Here is a 17,802-nt window from a genome sequence, read left to right on the forward strand (position 1 = left end):
GGACCCGACATATTTTTGATCAATTATATGCGCAAAGAGCTTCTAACTGCCCTTGCAGTAAGTATGGCCACCAAGCAGCTATTTTTTATTCAGTATTTGCTTATATCTTTGTGCAATTGACTAGCAGTGTGCTGCTACCTGTAGTTCTACTAATCTCTTCATAACTGAACTGGTCCTTAAAAAAGTGGGTTTTAGACATTTTCTTTAAAAAATTTAAGAATTGCTTCTAAAATTCTAAGCCTTCTAATGTCCTAAAAAAATAAAATGACATTTTCAAAATGATGCCAACATAAAGTAGACATATGGGAAATGTAAAGTAATAACTATTTTGTGAGGTATCACTATCTGCCTTGAAAGCAGAGAAATTAAAATTTTCTAAATTATACATTTTCCCAAATTTTCTGTAAATTTGGGATTTCTTTTACAAATAAAGGTGAAACATATTGACTCAAATTTACCACTAACAGGAAGTACAATATGTCACGAGAAAATCTTAGAATGGCTTAGATAAGTAAAAGCATTCCAAAGTTATTACCACATAAAGTGACACTGGTCAGATTTGCAAAAATCTGTCTGGTCACGAAGGTGCAAAATGACCCAGTCATTAAGGGGTTAAACAAAACCCTTAAAATCCTGCAGTTTTTGCCAATAAACCTAATAATAGGCACCACTTCTTTTACTGCAGTCACCTGCTTATGTATCATTCCTATCCTGCCTGTAATGATATCACCTCTGTGTACAGATAAGACAGGATCCTCCATTTACAATAGGCGATTGTCGGAGCTTATCTATTCTTTCCTTGTACAATGACCTCTGCACAGGTCACAGAGCAGCTTAGAAAACTCTCCCATAGAAGTCACTGAGGTTTCCTCCTGACCATTGTGTCTACGGACCATGGGGCTGCCATAAAGCAATTTTCTTAATGCTCTGCAAATGTTGTTAAGAACAACTCAGGCAAGATGGCCGCCCCCATAATCATGTTCAGAAAATAGAATTAAAAAAAAATCTACAATTAGAAAATAAAACACACTAGAAGAAAAAGATATGTGTACTGGTTTTAACTGGATTTAACTTTCCTTTACGGATCCTTGGATCAATTATAGAATTTTTAACAGGAGGTCCACCTCTGCATCGCATGTACAGAGCACAGAAAAAAATATTACTGCTATGTCACAAAACGTGTATAATGCACACTACAGGGAATATACAGACAGTGATATTACAGTTAGTGTTGGGCGCGAATATTAATCGTGAATATCGGCACTTCGAGAATTTGCTAATATTTCAAATATAGTGATATATATTTGTAATTTAGAATATTCTACTTTTTTCATCAGTAACCTCCCTGCTTCTTGCTTGTGGGCCAATGAGAAGGCTGCAATGTCTTTGTCTGAGCTTAGCAACATCCCTGGCAACCAATAGGAAAGTTGCCTCCCCCTTACTATATAAGAACCTCCCCAGCAGCCATTTTCTACAGTTTTTTTTGCAGTTCTGAGAGAGAGAGAGCAGTGTCATTGCTCTGCTCTGTGCTTTCCTCTCATTACATTAGATAGATAGTTAGATAGCTTAGATATATAATACAGATAGTTAGTGTAGGTTATATCCTGATATAGTGTATCTTTTGCATTGCAGGGTGTTAGGTAGTGTCATAGGTTCTGCTGTCCATACATACATACATGCAGACTAAAATGTGAAGCAATCGCGTATATATTTGGGCACTCTAACTGCATATAAAGCCATTTTTAATGTTCTGCCGTGCCAACCATTTTCTCCAGTCTCAGGAAACTTCTAGCAGCTAGGAAAATGTAGCAAAAGTGACCCACGTCTATATTTTGCGCGCATTACGCGAATATTACATTGCCGATTTTTCGCAATTAAGAAATTAATCTAGAATTTGCGAATATATGACGAATATTCGCACAAATATTTGTGAATTTTCGCAAATTAGAAAATAGCCCCTGCCACTTATCACTAATTCCAGTACAAGAATCAGCGATATTGTAAGGTGGAGTAATTGTAGTCGTAGTTAGGTACGGTAACTGGTACAGGAGTAAATAGCCAACTGCAGGTGTAAAACGCTGAAAACTTAAACTGCACTTTAAACATATCAAAGTTTGGATCGGTGGCGGTCTGAGTCTGAGACCTTCACCGATCTCTTGAATGATGGAAGAGAAGCGCTCGCTTAGCCAGTTCTCCCTCCTCACTGCAGGACAGGAAGCGAGATGGACTCAATAGAAAGTGTATGGGCCTGTCTCGTTCCCATCTGGTGCAGCGAGGAGAGAGTGCGCTAAGTGGGAGATTCTCTCCCCTCATTCTAGGGGTCAATAGGAGTCTCAGCGCTCACACCCTGACCGATCTAAACTTTTGATATGTCCCTTATGACATATCAAAAGTTTACTGAAAGTACAGGGACAATTAAAAGGGGTTCTACACCTTTTGCATGGATCATCATCAGATCAGCAGGGCTCTGCCACCCAGCGATACTGTAGTACCGCTGCCTTCTCAAACATTTGATCGGCAGGGGTCCCATGTGTCGGACCCCCGCCGCTCAGTTGCAGATCTATCCACAGGATTGATCATCTGCACAGGATAGATCATCAGTAATCAAAAGTTATAGAACCTCTTTAAACTTTAGTCACTGTGAAATCACTGCCTAGACAATAGATCTGTAACAGCGACTGCTGTGCGCCGCTGTTCCCCTGCTTACCGCGGCGGTCCGGATCGCCGTGTTCAGAGGTGATCTGCTGCCAGTGCTTCCCCATTCACCGCTGAAGTCCTGGGCTCTGTCCTTGCAGGTACAGTTTGTTCTGGGATCCGTTCCACAGTTTCCTTTTAGCCCTGGCCACAGCATGATTGCTGCTTACTTCCCTGCGGCACTTCCTTAAGGGCCGACGCGTGTCACTTCCTGTGCTTTATGGGTTAGATCATGTGACCTCGCTGACCAATCCTAGCCCTCCTGCATGTATATAACTGGCTCAACCCCCTTCCCAGATGCCTGAGCGTCAAGGTCCTTGAGTCCTGCAAAAGTTGCTGATTTCTTTGCTTGTGTTCCTGTGTACCTGACCCATGCTTGTGTTTCTGGACTCTGCTACCTGTTTGATCTCTGCCTGCTTGCCTTGACTTTCCTATTGCTGACCCGAATTGCCTGACCGGTACCTGCTCTGACCTATTGCTTGTTTGACTTAGCCTCTGCCTCATCCTTTGGCCCTGCACTATTGCTCCTGGTTACAACTCAGCCTGCTGACTACGTCTGTACCTACGTCTGTACCTCCTGGTCCACCTGGACCTGCTGCTTCGTGTGCCAATTCTCCTCAAGAGGTAGCGACCTGGTGTTCCTCTCGGAAAAGTCTATACCCACCATCAGGGGTACTGTGAAGATTGAGGAGTTCATTTAGACAACGCCCTTAGAGGAGGCAGGACACGTGGCACAGTGGGTTCACACCCGCTGGTTCGTGACAAAGATCACTGCAACTTGGAAGTTAAGTGAGGGCTTCTTTATTGAAGATTATGCATAGAAACAACGCGTTTCAGGGATTCAACACTTCCTCTTTTTCAGGTTACAAATGCATATATAGAGTTAGACCACAGACACATATATAAATACACACAAAAGGCGCCAGAAGGAGGCAAGGAGCATTCAAACAACACAAGGACGTCCTCCCTTTGGATGAAACATATGCATCTCAAATAAAGTGATTTTTAATATAGGAAAGTGCAGAAAAAACAACCAAGTTCATACAGTCATGATTTCACAAATTAATTCCTAATAATACATAAATTACAGCCATGTTACCTCCACTGAGCACAAAACAAAACCCACCTTATTAGATTCTGATGCGTTTTCCAAGGGTAGAAATGAAAAATGCTCCTCAAATCTAGAGATTTTCAGGATTCCTTGCAGCTCCTCGTCCACCTCAACAGCCTGTCCTTCCTTAAAAAAACATTACATAGCATATAAGAGATTTATTTGTGAACCTTAAAGGGGTTGGCCAATATATATTACTAGCACACGTGCGGGAACAGCACATACATGCAGCTAATAACTGACCCATTGGTGCCAATAGTTTAATATGTCTAATTTATCTATGTCTATCTTACCTGCTTTCCTGCGCTGCAGTCCAAAAATGGCTGCTAACGGAGGGTCACGTGACCAGTCCCGTCCATCATGTGCATGCGCTAGTCCATATGTATTCCACACTGAATAGTGGCCATTTTGGAACCACATCGCTGGCAAGCAGGTAAAAGGACCTGCACCTTTGGCTTCAAGGGGTTGTCCTCGTTCAGAGGTGAACCCGGACCTACCCCCATTTTCACCCAGGCAGCCCCCTTATATGAGCACTGGAGCATTTCATGCTCTGATGCTCTCTTTTGCCCTGCACTGAATTGTGGCACTAATGGGTGGGCTTTAATGCTTCCCAAGCCTGTAAAACGGCTAGGGCAGCGCTAAAGCCTGCACATTAGTTCCGGTGATGTCACCAGGAACACTGCTAGGTGGAAGCCTCCTCCTAGCAGTGTAAAAAATATAAACAAACAGCACTTGCCCTGCCCGATACAATTCCAGACATCTGATGAAGTAAGGCTGTGTTCACACTAGATGCTGTGCTGTATCGTACAATGGATCTAAATGAAGACTGGCGGACCTCATTAAAGGAGTTGTGTAGTGTGAGGATATTGATTACCTATAATCAGGATAGGTTATCAATATTAGATTGATGGGTGTCTGATTCCCATCACCACCCACCGATCAATTGATGGGGCCTTGGCGCTCGCAAAAGCACTGTTTCCTCTTCACTGTTTAACTGCACACCATCTTGCTTGTAGCGGCTGCGCAGTGTAATTGCAACTGTTCTTCCCATTGAAGCGAACAGGACGAGCAGATGCAATTGCACACCACTGCTACGATCTAGAAAGCGTGCTGGTAAACATTGAGGAGGACGCAGCACTTGCACAAGTGCCATCACCTCTTCAAACAGCTTATTGGTGGGGGTGATGGGAGTTGGACCCCCGCCGATGTAATATTGATGACCTGACCTAAAGATAAGTCATCTATATCATCACACTACACAACCCTCTAAACTGCTACCACCCACCTCTAGGATCCCCACCAGTCATAAACTGACATATCCTAGCCGTCGCTTTACAAGATGGGAGCCCACTTCAATGCTTAAATTGACCCAGTTTTAATAAAAAGTCATAAAATCAGAAGAATACCTTGAAAGAAAAGTTTACATCAAACTGTATTTCATTTTCATAACCTATGACGCCCCCTTTGTACATTGCCTGACACTTTTCCTTGTTAGCGTCCTTCGGGAGCTTGAATAGTCTGAAGGTAGCAGAGACGAGCTTGTAGTCACCTGAAATGAACACATTGTGAAGATGTACGAACAGTATGGTACACAAGTACTGTCAGTACTGAAACAGCTACACCTAGTGGGCAATACATAGTAATGCAGTGCAGCTGTGGATCCTGCACATGTACAAGGGTGGCCAGTCTGCTGAACCTTTGAAAGCCAGTTTGTGTGTGGTACTGCAACTCAGCCCACTAACAGATGGGGTACTGTTTGTAAAACCTCTTCAACGCAAATATGTAGTAGTGTAGGAGTTCTAAGTACAGATATATCAACATATCACTGCTACATGTTTCCAGCCCACAAAATACCACTTTCCCGACCAACTGCTTACTATAATGTCTGTGAAGGTTCTCATTTATCCAGGTCATGGTATATATCTGTAAAGAATAATTCAAGGCAACTGGACATACTGTAGATTTCTTGAAAACGTTTCACTCTAGGGCTGCAACGATTAATCGATGTAATCGATTATATTCGATAACTGGATTCGTTGTCGACGAATCCAGTTATCGAATAATCGCCGATTCGTTGCTATTCGGGCGGGCGGGCGGGCGGGCGCTGCATCTTTATTTTACCTTTTTACAATGACGCTCCCGCTCCTGTAACAGCCAGGCAGAGCGGACGGCGGCGTAACGTCACTCAATCACGTGACGCGCCTGCTCCGCCTCCTTCATTCATGAAGTGGGCGGAGCAGGCGCGTCACGTGATTGAGTGACGTTACGCCGCCGTCCGCTCTGCCTGGCTGTTACAGGAGCGGGAGCGTCATTGTAAAAAGGTAAAATAAAGATGCAAGCGCCGGGGCTGTTAGGGGGAAGGGGGGTCTGTGTATAGCACTGCTATGGGGAGGGGGGAGGATCTGTGTATAGCACTGCTATGGGGAGGAGGGGGGGTCTGTGTATGGCACTGCTATGGGAAGGGGGGTCTGTGCACTGTTATGAGGAAAGGGATCTGTGCACTGTTATGCCCATAACAGTGCACATATCCCCCTCTCCATAACTACGCCGTCCACAGATCCCCCATAATAGTGTCGTCCACAGATCCCCCATAAGTGTCGTCCACAGATCCCCCATAAGTGTCGTCCACAGATCCCCCATAAGTGTCGTCCACAGATCCCCCATAAGTGTCGTCCACAGATCCCCCATAAACGCCGTCCACAGATCCCCCATAAACGCCGTCCACAGATCCCCCATAAACGCCGTCCACAGATCCCCCATAAACGCCGTCCACAGATCCCCCATAAACGCCGTCCACAGATCCCCCCATAAACGCCGTCCACAGATCCCCCATAAGTGTCGTCCACAGATCCCCCATAAGTGTCGTCCACAGATCCCCCATAAGTGTCGTCCACAGATCCCCCCATAAGTGTCGTCCACAGATCCCCCCCATAAGTGTCGTCCACAGATCCCCCCCCATAAGTGTCGTCCACAGATCCCCCCCCATAAGTGTCGTCCACAGATCCCCCCCCATAAGTGTCGTCCACAGATCCCCCCCCATAAGTGTCGTCCACAGATCCCCCCATAAATGTCGTCCACAGATCCCCCCATAAATGTCGTCCACAGATCCCCCATAAGTGTCGTCCACAGATCCCCCATAATAGTGTCGTCCACAGATCCCCCATAAGTGTCGTCCACAGATCCCCCATAAGTGTCGTCCACAGATCCCCCATAAGTGTCGTCCACAGATCCCCCATAAGTGTCGTCCACAATTTGTTTTAATATGGCCTTTGAACATAATTTTTCAAGTAAGATCATATAAACCTCTGTTTTGTAATTTTGTCGTTTTTCCCGATTAATCGATTAATCGTAGAAATTAATCGGCAACTAATCGATTATTCAAATAATCGTTAGCTGCAGCCCTATTTCACTCGTTCTTCCAACGAGCTTTCTCAATTCTGAGTGATTGTACAAAAATTCTGGGAATAAATATGTAACTGAATCCACATCTGGTAATTATACCCAGCATTGGGTCAAAGGTGTCGATGCCATTATCCTAATTGGAGTCATTAGGTTATAAAGACTTCCCAGAAAAAGGTGTCAAGACAGCATTGTATGTGGCAGACAATAGATGTCTAACCCCCCCACCTCTATTCAAGCTTGGCTTCTCCATTTTTACGTAGATGGCCTCCTTCACGCCTCGTTTGTACCAATCGGCCTCCTTATCCAAAACACGTACTTGACTGTCTTCAAAGGTGTGACCTGTTCCTTTTAGATGTAAGTACACGGCTGAATCTTGACCAGAGGTTTTGGCTCTTCTATGCTGAGCCATACGCTGATGTAGTTGTTGTTTTGTTTCGCCGATATACAGTTCTGAGCATTCCTCATTGCACTGGACTGCGTACACAATGTTGTCCATTTTGTGTTTAGGCGTTGGGTCTTTGGGGTGAACCAGTTGTTGCCTCAATGTGTTGCTGGGTTTAAAGCAAACAGGAATGTGATGTTTATTAAAAATCCTTTTGAAATTCTCAGACACCCCAGCTACATATGGGATAACCATATTCTTGCATCTGTCATGCTTCTCGCCCTCACTGGTAGTCTTGGTGCTCTTTCTTCTCCTTCCTTCTGTTTTGACAAAGGCCCAAACTGGATACCCACAAGTTTTAAGTGCCCCTCTGAGGTGTTTGAGTTCCTTCGCCTTGGCCTCTGTGCTGGTGGGGATTTTCTCTGCCCGGTGGTGTAGAGTCTGGATGACTCCCAGTTTGTGGTCTAGAGGATGGTGGGAATCAAATAGCAGGTACTGGTCTGTGTGTGTTGGTTTTCGATAGACCTCTATTCCCAGCTTCCTTCCCTCTTCCACTGTTATAAGACAGTCCAGAAATGCCAGTTTGTTGTTCTGCATATCTTCCCTTTGACCCAATGCTGGGTATAATTACCAGATGTGGATTCAGTTACATATTTATTCCCAGAATTTTTGTACAATCACTCAGAATTGAGAAAGCTCGTTGGAAGAACGAGTGAAACGTTTTCAAGAAATTTACAGTAAATCCTGTTGCCTTGAATTATTATTTACAGATGTTTACTATAATGCATTCGGAAAGTCTTTAGACCCTTTCACTTTTTTACATTTTGTTATGCTGTGCCCTTTTGTTAGAATTTTTAAAAAAATTCTCAGTTTTCTGCCATCAGTCTACACTCAATACCTCATAATACAAAGTGAAGACAGAATTTTAGAAATCTTTCCTAATTTTTGGAAAATGAGAAATGAAAATCTTTCGTTGACATAAGTATTCAGGACCCTTTACTCAGAACTTAGTTGAAGCCCCTTTGGCAGCGATTATCACTTCCAGTCTTCTTGGGTATGATGCCAGAAGGTTTGAAAAGCTGGATTTGGGGATTTTATATCATTCTTCTCTGCAGAAGGTTGGATTGGAACCTTTGGTGGACCGCCATCCGGAGATGTTCGATTGGGTTCAAGTCAGGGCTGTGGCTGGGACATTCAGGACATTTTCCGACAAATTTTAGTTTTTTTTAGAATTAGACAGACACAATTTTAATTTCAAAAATTGTAATAAAAAACCCTTGTTTTCACCCACTTTTTCCAGCTTCTAGGTCAGTAAGGTGGAACAGGTGCTTCGTAAATATGCAACTCATTCTGACCACTATATTTCTCAGTGTATCCACGCCAGACAAATGGCATAATGACATTAATAAATCTCCTGTTCCCTATCTATTACAAAGCTGGTTGCCAGCAGCCACCACTAGGGGGAGCTAAGTGTATGGCAATATATGACGTTACAACTGACTGAAATGGAAACTGTAATATTAATCTGTTTGCACTGAGGTGCCCCTAAGTGGTGGCTGCATGAAAAAGAGTTTTCAGGATTTCAGCCCTTGGCCCTTTGATTCATTCTTAGGGTTTCAATTAACTTACTGACAACATCTTCTAGCTCCTTGCTAAAGGTGATGTACCGTGAAGTGACAAGGCGTGGGGTACTGAATCCTATGTCTTCAGCGAACTTGAAAAGGTCCTTCCACAGCAATGCTCCACCAATACCTTCACCTGGGTCAAAGAGAATAGCTGCATTAAAGTTATTCAAGCTCCATTCATTAATCTGCTCACCTCTGAGTGATCTGGCACTGAGCCATAGGAGGAGGTAAAAGTCACAGTCGCTCCTAGGGTCCCACAACATGTCCAGGAATATCAAAGTTTATATTCTTCTCCTCCCTCTAAAGGAGTATTCTGGTTAGATGATGGTATCCCCTATCCTGTAGATAACTATTAGATCGGTGGGGTTTTCACGGCTAAGACCTCACGATCACAAGAGTAGGGACCCTGTAATCTGCAATGAATGTAGTGGCAGATCGAGCATGTGTACTGCCGTTCCATTCATCTCTAGGGGACTGCTGGAAATAGCAGAGTGCTGTACTTGGCTATCTCTGGCAGTGCCATAGAGAGTGAATAGAGCAGTAGTGTCCATGCCTGACCTACCACTACATTAATTGCAGATTACAGGGCCCCCATTTCCGTGATCAGTGAGAGTCCCAGTGGTTGGATCTCCCCTGATCTAATAGTTTTCCCCTCACCTGTGGATAAGAGATGACTTTTGTCTGCCCGTTTACTGACCTCTGACTGTTTACTGAACTCCGACCTTCTGCTGCGTGTGGTGACCTCACACTATTTACCATTAAGCACATACTCTGCCGGCCCTAACCTTGGCCTGTCCCTGACTTCGATTATGCCTGACTCCTTGGTTCCGTGCACCTGTGTCTCTTGACCTCCGTTAGCCAGCTGTTAACCGCACAGGAACTACTACAGGTGATAGCCCCTATTTCCTCATAGATTTTCCCCTATGTCCTCATGGGTTGTAAGCTCTTGCCAGAAAAGCCCTCATTCCTCTTGTTTAATAATTGACTAGTTTGTTTGCTATGTAATGTATGTTTTAGTTTTTTACACATGAACTCTCTTATTGTAAAGCACTGTGGAACATGTTGGTGCTCTAGTAATAAAGATTATCATTATTATTATTATAGCAGCCTGGTGGTTCCCCTGCAGCGATGTCCAGATCCCTGTACCTGGGTTAAAGGGTGAATACCAGAGACTGCTAGGATAGCACTGTCTAGGATTGGCCCAAAATTAAATATTTTGGTTCCACATGGCCAGCTGGACAGAGTAAAGAAGGACATGGATGGGTAACCTCCGTTCTAGGGATAACTGTGTGTCCTGGAGGGGAGGTGAGAAGTGCATCTATCAGATGTTTCTAGCATGTCCTAGGGATATGATGAGAATACATTTTTAACTTTTTTCTCAATAACAACTATAGAACCACTTTCTCTGACAGCTACTTATGTGTCCAGAAATTTAAAATCCACTTACCCCACACCATTTTGTTTTTCTTCAGTTCTTCAGAAAGTGTCTTGTTGATGTACATGTCACTGAAGAACATTTCACCTCCATTCTGGTGTAGAGAAGACACATCAGTTTCATGAATATCAGCACCTGCTTGCGGACAAGAATAGGCATTTCTATGGGGGTGACGGGCTGGTGTGTTGCGGACCCGCAATTTGCGGGCCCGCAACACACCACGGACGTGTGAATGCAGCCTAATCGGTCCTAAAAACCAGTGTGATGACTTTTTTACTGTTGTGTCAATCTAATATACAGTATAAAGCTGAGTGTATGTGTGTGTGTATGTCCGCTAAAGGAATCTGCACCGTCGCATTTACAATCACGAAATTTGGCCCACAGGTACATCAGGTGTACGGGAAGGTTTTAGACTAGGTCTCAGCTCTCTAGGACGTACCGTTCCTGAGATATTCCCAAAAAAATGCATTAGCCAATAGAAGCTTGGTCAGATGACCCTTATAAGCCAATAGGAGCTTGCAGGCGGTTAGCATCCACGTACACAGTTTCTTTCACTTCAGGTTTCCGTGACATCCCAGCCATTTATCTTTACTGCTATAGGAGAGCTTTAAAGGAAATCTGTCACCAGGATAATTGTTATTAAAGTAAAGCCATGGTCTAATAGCACTTAGTACTTTATTTCAAGATGTGCCTTTGTTCCAGCAATAGATTTTTTTATCCTCTGAAAATCCAGTTTATTTGGTATGCAAATGAGCCAGTAAGGTGCCCAGAGGGGCGTCACTCTTGCAGGAAGGAGCCCAGACACGACACCTGCCACAATGTGTCCACCCTCAAAAGACGTAAAAACCCTGCCCCCAGGTCCCGCTAAGCCACGCCCCTGATATGTTAGGCCATGCCCCCTCCCACTCCTGAGCCGACGGGGATTGAATAAGATGAAGATAAAAATCAACTTCTGTCAGCTGCAGGGGTGGGAGGGAGGGTGACTTTTTCCCGGCAGCTCACACTCAGACAGAACAGTGCTGCTGTCTTAGAGTGAGCTCTTCAAAAGAACACACCCCCGATCTGGTTAGACCACGCCCCCTCCCACTCCTCAGTCGACTGAGATTGAAAAAATTAAGTTAAAAATCAACTTCTAGGTCCCGCTAAGCCATGCCCCGATCTGGTTAGGCCACACCCCCTCCACTCCTCAGCCGACGGGGATTGAAAAAATTAAGGTAAAAATCAACTTCTGCAGAGGTGGGAGGGGGGGGGTGACTTTCTCCCTGCAGCTCACACTCAGACAGTAAAGGCCACTGTTAAGGGGGCGGGCCCCTGTGGAGGTCATTGTCAAGGGGGTGATGTGCTGTGAAAGTCACTGTTAAAGGGGACGGCTGCTATAAAGGTCAAAGTTAAGGGGGTGGGCAGTGGTGGAGGTCCAATTTTAAGGGACGGGCACTGTAGGGGGGGTCAGTGTTAAGGGGTGGGGGGCTGTGGAGATCACTGTTTTGGGGGCAGGGTGCTGTAGATGTCACTGTTATAGTGGATAGTGTTGATATCTTTTAACGACACACATAAACAGTAAATGAAATAGAGCGAAGCCAGGTCCTTCAGCTAGTAAGTCCTATAAAACGCAGACTATTTTGGTAACTTTCTGTAGAACTAATGGTCATATACTGACACCTAGTGGTCACACAGGTAACTGCTGTTAGATTGACCAAAAACTGTGCGATACTTAATTTTTTATATAGTCACAATAGAACATAAAACAAATATCAGATGTTGAAAGTGAGACATTTTACCATTTCATGAAAAAAAAAAACTCATTTAGAACTTGATAGCAGCAACGCATCTAAAAAAAGTTGGGACAGGGGATACAGAAGGCTGGCGCTGGACAACTAAGGCCCCTTTCACATGGGCGTTGCGGGAAAATGTGCGGGTGCGTTGCGGGAACACCCACGATTTTTCCACGCGAGTGCAAAACATTGTAATGCATTTTGCACTCGCGTGAGAAAGAACTTCTTCACAGAAGTTCGGGCTTGGGTTAGGTGTTCTGTAGATTGTATTATTTTCCCTTATAACATGGTTATAAGGGAGAATAATAGCATTCTGAATACAGAATGCATAGTAAAATAGCACTGGAGGGGTTAAAAAAACAACAACATTTAACTCACCTTAATCTCCTTCTGTCTTGATCTTAGCTGTCTGCGGCAACAGGACCTTTGGTGATGTCACTCCGGTCATCACATGATCCATCACCATGGTAAAAGATCATGTGATGGATCATGTGATGACTGTGACGTCACCAAAGGTCCTTGTTGCTACACAAAGCTAAGATCAAGACAGAAGGAGATGCCGGCTGCGCGAGCAAGTGGATTATGGTGAGTTAATTTTTATTTTATTTTTTAACCCCTCCAGCGCTATTTTACTATGCATTCTGTATTCAGAATGCTATTATTTTCCCTTATAACCATGTTATAAGAGAAAATAATAATGATCGGGTCTCCATCCCGATCGTCTCCTAGCAACCGTGCGTGAAAATCGCACCGCATCCGCACTTGCTTGCGGATGCTTGCGATTTTCACGCAACCCTATTCACTTCTATGGGGCTTGTGTTGCATGTATTATCGCACCGCAACGCACAAAGAGGAGCATGCTGCGATTTTCACGCAACGCATAAGTGATGCGTGAAAATCACCGCTCATGTGAACAGCCCCATAGAAATTAATGGGTCGGTATTCAGTACGGGTGCAATGCGTTCAACTCACGCATCGCATCCGCGCGAATACTCGCCCATGTGAAAAAGGGGCCTAAGTGTTCCTAATTAAAAACAGGAGGAGCAACTTGGGCAGAGGTTCACCAATCTGCAAAAAAAACTGTGTGTGAAAATTGTGGAGCAGTTGCAGAAAAGACTTTGAATATCCCACCATCTACAGTACATAATATCATCAAAATATTCAGAGAATCTGGAGAAATCCATGTGTGCAAGGGACAGGCTGATGGTCAATATTGAATGCTCGCAATCTATGGGCCCCCAGACAGCACTACATTAAAAACAGCCATGATTCTGTACTGGAAATCACTGCATGGCATCAGGAACACTTCCAGAATCACTGTCTGTGAGCACAGTTTGCTGTGCAATTCAGAAATGCAAGGTAAAGCTGTATCATACAAAGAAGAAGTAATATGTCAGCCGTATTCAGAAACCACCATCTTCTGTGGTCCAAAGCTTATTTAAAATGGACTGAAGCAAAATGGAAAACTACTCTATGGTCAAATGTATCAAAATCTGAATTTTTGGGGGTGAAACCAGAGAAGCTGTGTCATGCAGACTCAAGAGGAGAGGGACCATCCAGCTTGTTATCAGAGCTTGCACCTGCGTATGGCATTGCATTAATACCTATGGCGTGGGCAGCCTACACATCTAGAAAGGCGCTATCAATGCTGAACAATAGAGGTTTGACAACAACATATGCTCCCATTCAGACGTCTCTTTCAGAGAAGACCTCTTATATCTGAGGAAGACAATCCTAAACCACATACTGCATCCATGAACAGCATGGCTTGGCAAAAGAGGAGTCTGGGCGCTGAAATGGCCAACCTGCAGTCCAGACCTTTCACCAATAGAAAACATTTGGTGCATCATGAAACGAAACATTCAACAAAGAAGACCTGGGAATGTTGAGCAGATAGAATCCTATTTCAGATAAGGATGGGACAACATCCCTCCCCCAAAACTCTTTCTTTTTGCATTAACATACAGTTACAGGTTGAAGAGCAACATGTGGAACTTCTACTTTCACCATCTCTTGTTGCATCAGTTTGTCTGTGTTTAATCCAGCAAAAATATCAGTGGGATATCATCGTTATTACCACTGTTGTTCCTACTCCCAAATCTGATTACATATGCCCCTGGACATGATCAGTCAATAATTAGGCTAATTTTACACTCGCGTTTTGCCTTTTCGTTTGTGATGTCCGTCATGGGCTCTCACAAGCGGTCCAAAACGGATCAGTTTTGCCCTAATGCATTCTGAATAAAAAAGGATCCGCTCAGAATGCATCCGTTTGCCTCCGTTCCGTCTCTAGTCCACTCTGGAGGTGGACACCAAAACGCTGCCTGCAGTGTTTTGCTGTCCGCATGACGAAACTGAGCCAAATGGATCCATCCTGGCACACAATGTAAGTCAATGGGAACGGATCCTTTTTCTCTGACACAATAGAAAACAGATCCGTCTCCCACTTTCTATCGAGTTGATGACGGATCCGTCTTGGCTATGATACAGATAAAACAAACGGATCAGTTCATGACGGATGCATGCGGTTGTATTATTGTAACGGATCTGTTTTTGCAGATCCATGATGGATCCGCCCAAAATGCGAGTGTGAAAGTAGCCTTATTTTTATGGTCATTTGTACACCATGATGCACAAAAAAATTTAAGAAAATGTCAGCCTACAGGGACTGTTTGATAAAATGATGAATTTCTTGTAGTTTATTTAAAAAAAAATAATCCTTAGTATGGAAGGGCTCACACTACAAAAGAATGGATAGCGGAGGGTTCTCTGCTCTCTGGATCACCCTCAATCCAGAAAATATGGAGTACAATAATTATAGAAAGGACAGGCACACCTCCTTCTGGTATGGAAGAGATAAAATCTGTATATATATATATACTGTATATATGTATTTTATATATATATATATATATATATATATATATACACATACGGATTTTATCTCTTCCATACCAGAAGGAGATGTGCCTGCCCTATCTATAATTCTATTTATTTAAAAAAGGTCAATTGGCCACAGCCCTCTGTAACTGTGATACATATAACTAGGACGTAGCACTGTATCTTTAAATTCTGCATCTCTCAGTAAAGTGCCAGCCTGCCTATGTTACACAATGATGCATGGGCTCCTGTCCTTTCTCTAAAACCTATATCTTTCAATTAATTATAAATCGATCTAGCTATTTCTCCTCTTCACTGTAACAGAACCCCTCTGATACTAAACTAGCCGTTTCCTGCCCTGACTGCCTATCCCTCCTATGTCTAACCCCAGAAAACACATGCATTCCCTGATAGGAATGTTATACTGTATAGTGTCTATGACATGTGCACAATAGTCCAGTGGCGTGCCCGGGGGGGGGGGGGGGGGGGATGGAGGCGCTCATTGCTGAAACTCTGACACCTGTGACCCAGTCCCACATACTGTGGCGGGGCAGGGAGTGGAGCGCATAGTTCCATGACTCGCCGCCGATACCCACCATAGGCTTCATGCCTAGTAGGCCTGAAGCCTATGCGGTAGTGAAATCCCGGCGCAGGCGCGTGTGATGACATCATCGCGCGCGCCTGTGCCGGGACTCAGCAGCACAGTGCCGGGACTCTGCAAGCAAGCGCAGGTAAGTATTTAGCTTTTAGGGTTTCTTTTTTTTTTTTCTTTTATGTGCCAACTTTGGGGGACATGATGGGGCTGGGGTGCACACAGGGCATGTGGGGGCAAACTTTCATTTTATAATGTGGCAACTTTGGGGTACATGAGGGGAGTTCACACAGGAGGATGTGGGGGGGGGGATATGGTGGGATACTGTGTGGCACAGTGGAGGGGCAATTTATTATGGGAGGGATGGCAATGTGGGGGACATTACTGTGTGGGGGGCAGCGTGGGGGACACTACTGTGTGGGGTTAGCGTGGGGGGACACTACTGTGGGGGGCAGCGTGGGGGACACTACTGTGTGGGGGCAGCATGGGGGGACACTACTGTGTGGGGGGCAGTGTAGGGGACACTACTGTATGGGGGCAGTGTGGGGGACACTACTATGTGGGGGGCAGTGTGGGGGAAATTACTGTGTGGGGGGCAGCGTGGGGCACACTACTGTGTGGGGGGCAGCGTGGGGGACACTACTGTGTGGGGGGAAGCGTGGGGGACGCTACTGTGTGGGGGGCAGTGTGGGGGACACTACTATGTGGGGGACGCTACTGTGTGGGGGCAGCGTGGGGGACACTACTATGTGGGGGCAGTGTGGGGGGCAGCGTGGGGGACTCTACTGTGTGGGGGACACTACTGTGTGGGGGGCGGCGTGGGGGACACTACTGTGTGGGGGACACTACTGTGTGGGGGCAGCGTGGGGGACACTACTGTGTGGGGGACGCTACTGTGTGGGGGGCAGTGTGGGGGACACTACTGTGTGGGGGGCAGCGTGGGGGACACTACTGTGTGGGGGGCAGTGTGGGGGAAATTACTGTGTGGTGAGGTGGACACTACTGTATGGTGCCAATGTGGGGGACACTACAGTGTGGGGCCAGTGTGGGGGAAATTACTGTGTGGGGGGCAGCATGGGGGCCTTTCTATTGGGGAGGCACTGTATAGGCCAGTCTATTATTTCTGGGGACACTATACAGGGATTATTGCCTGGAGCACAATAGAGGGTGGTATTATTACTCAGGGCACTCTAGGGGACATTATAAGTGCTGTAGACACTATAGGAAGATTTGGGGTCATTTATCAAACTGGTATAAAGTAGAACTGGCTTAGTTGCCCATAGCAGCCAATCAGATTCCACCTTTCATATTTGACAGCTCTTTTGGAAATCCAGGTCTACTTTACACCAGTTTGATAAAGGACTCCAATTATGTCTATTAGGGTCACTATTTTTTCAGCAGTATAGTACCCGGGGCATTGGGGGGCACAATGGGCACAGGTATTGGGGGTGGCAGCAGGATCACACTGTGGGGACTAACGTGTCTCATGGCGGTCTAACGGAGGAGAAGAGGAAAGAGAAGATCTACATGACAGGGGATATCCCTGGATGTAAGAGGTATGTGGTCAAGTATTTGGGGGGGGAGGGTCCAGAGAAATGACTCGCCCCGGGTGCCAAACACCCTGGGCACGCCACTGCAATAGTCCCTTATGATTGGCTGAGGCAAGGCATTATGAGTAAGTCGAACTGATTTGTGCAGGATGAATTCCCCAAACATTTTGATTGGACACTGGTTTTCAGGAAATGTATAACTAATTTTATTAACTTAGAATAGATTTGCTTGTCTCTAATCATATCATCCATGCTGCTGGCTTAAACTTTAAAGGGGTTGTCCCCTTTATTTATATATTTATATTGATGACCTATCGTCAGGATAGGTCATCACTATCAGATTGGCGGGGATCCAAAAC

At 45.0% G+C, this 17,802-nt stretch overlaps 1 protein-coding gene across 1 annotated transcript in view; it reads right to left on the reverse strand.

Moving 5' to 3' along the window:
* Nucleotides 1–17,802, reverse strand: part of AS3MT (arsenite methyltransferase) — a 51,317-nt gene that overhangs the window by 17,053 nt on the left and 16,462 nt on the right. Inside the window, exons 7-10 of the mRNA XM_044299693.1 lie at nt 10,662–10,743; nt 9,219–9,347; nt 5,212–5,354; nt 3,821–3,931 (exon numbers count right to left, since the gene is read on the reverse strand). Of these exons, the coding sequence (XP_044155628.1) occupies nt 3,821–3,931; nt 5,212–5,354; nt 9,219–9,347; nt 10,662–10,743 (465 nt within the window). The remainder of the gene's footprint in view (nt 1–3,820; nt 3,932–5,211; nt 5,355–9,218; nt 9,348–10,661; nt 10,744–17,802) is intronic.

This window comes from Bufo gargarizans, chromosome 6, assembly GCF_014858855.1.
Source record: "Bufo gargarizans isolate SCDJY-AF-19 chromosome 6, ASM1485885v1, whole genome shotgun sequence".
NCBI classification, from domain to species: Eukaryota; Metazoa; Chordata; class Amphibia; order Anura; family Bufonidae; genus Bufo; species Bufo gargarizans.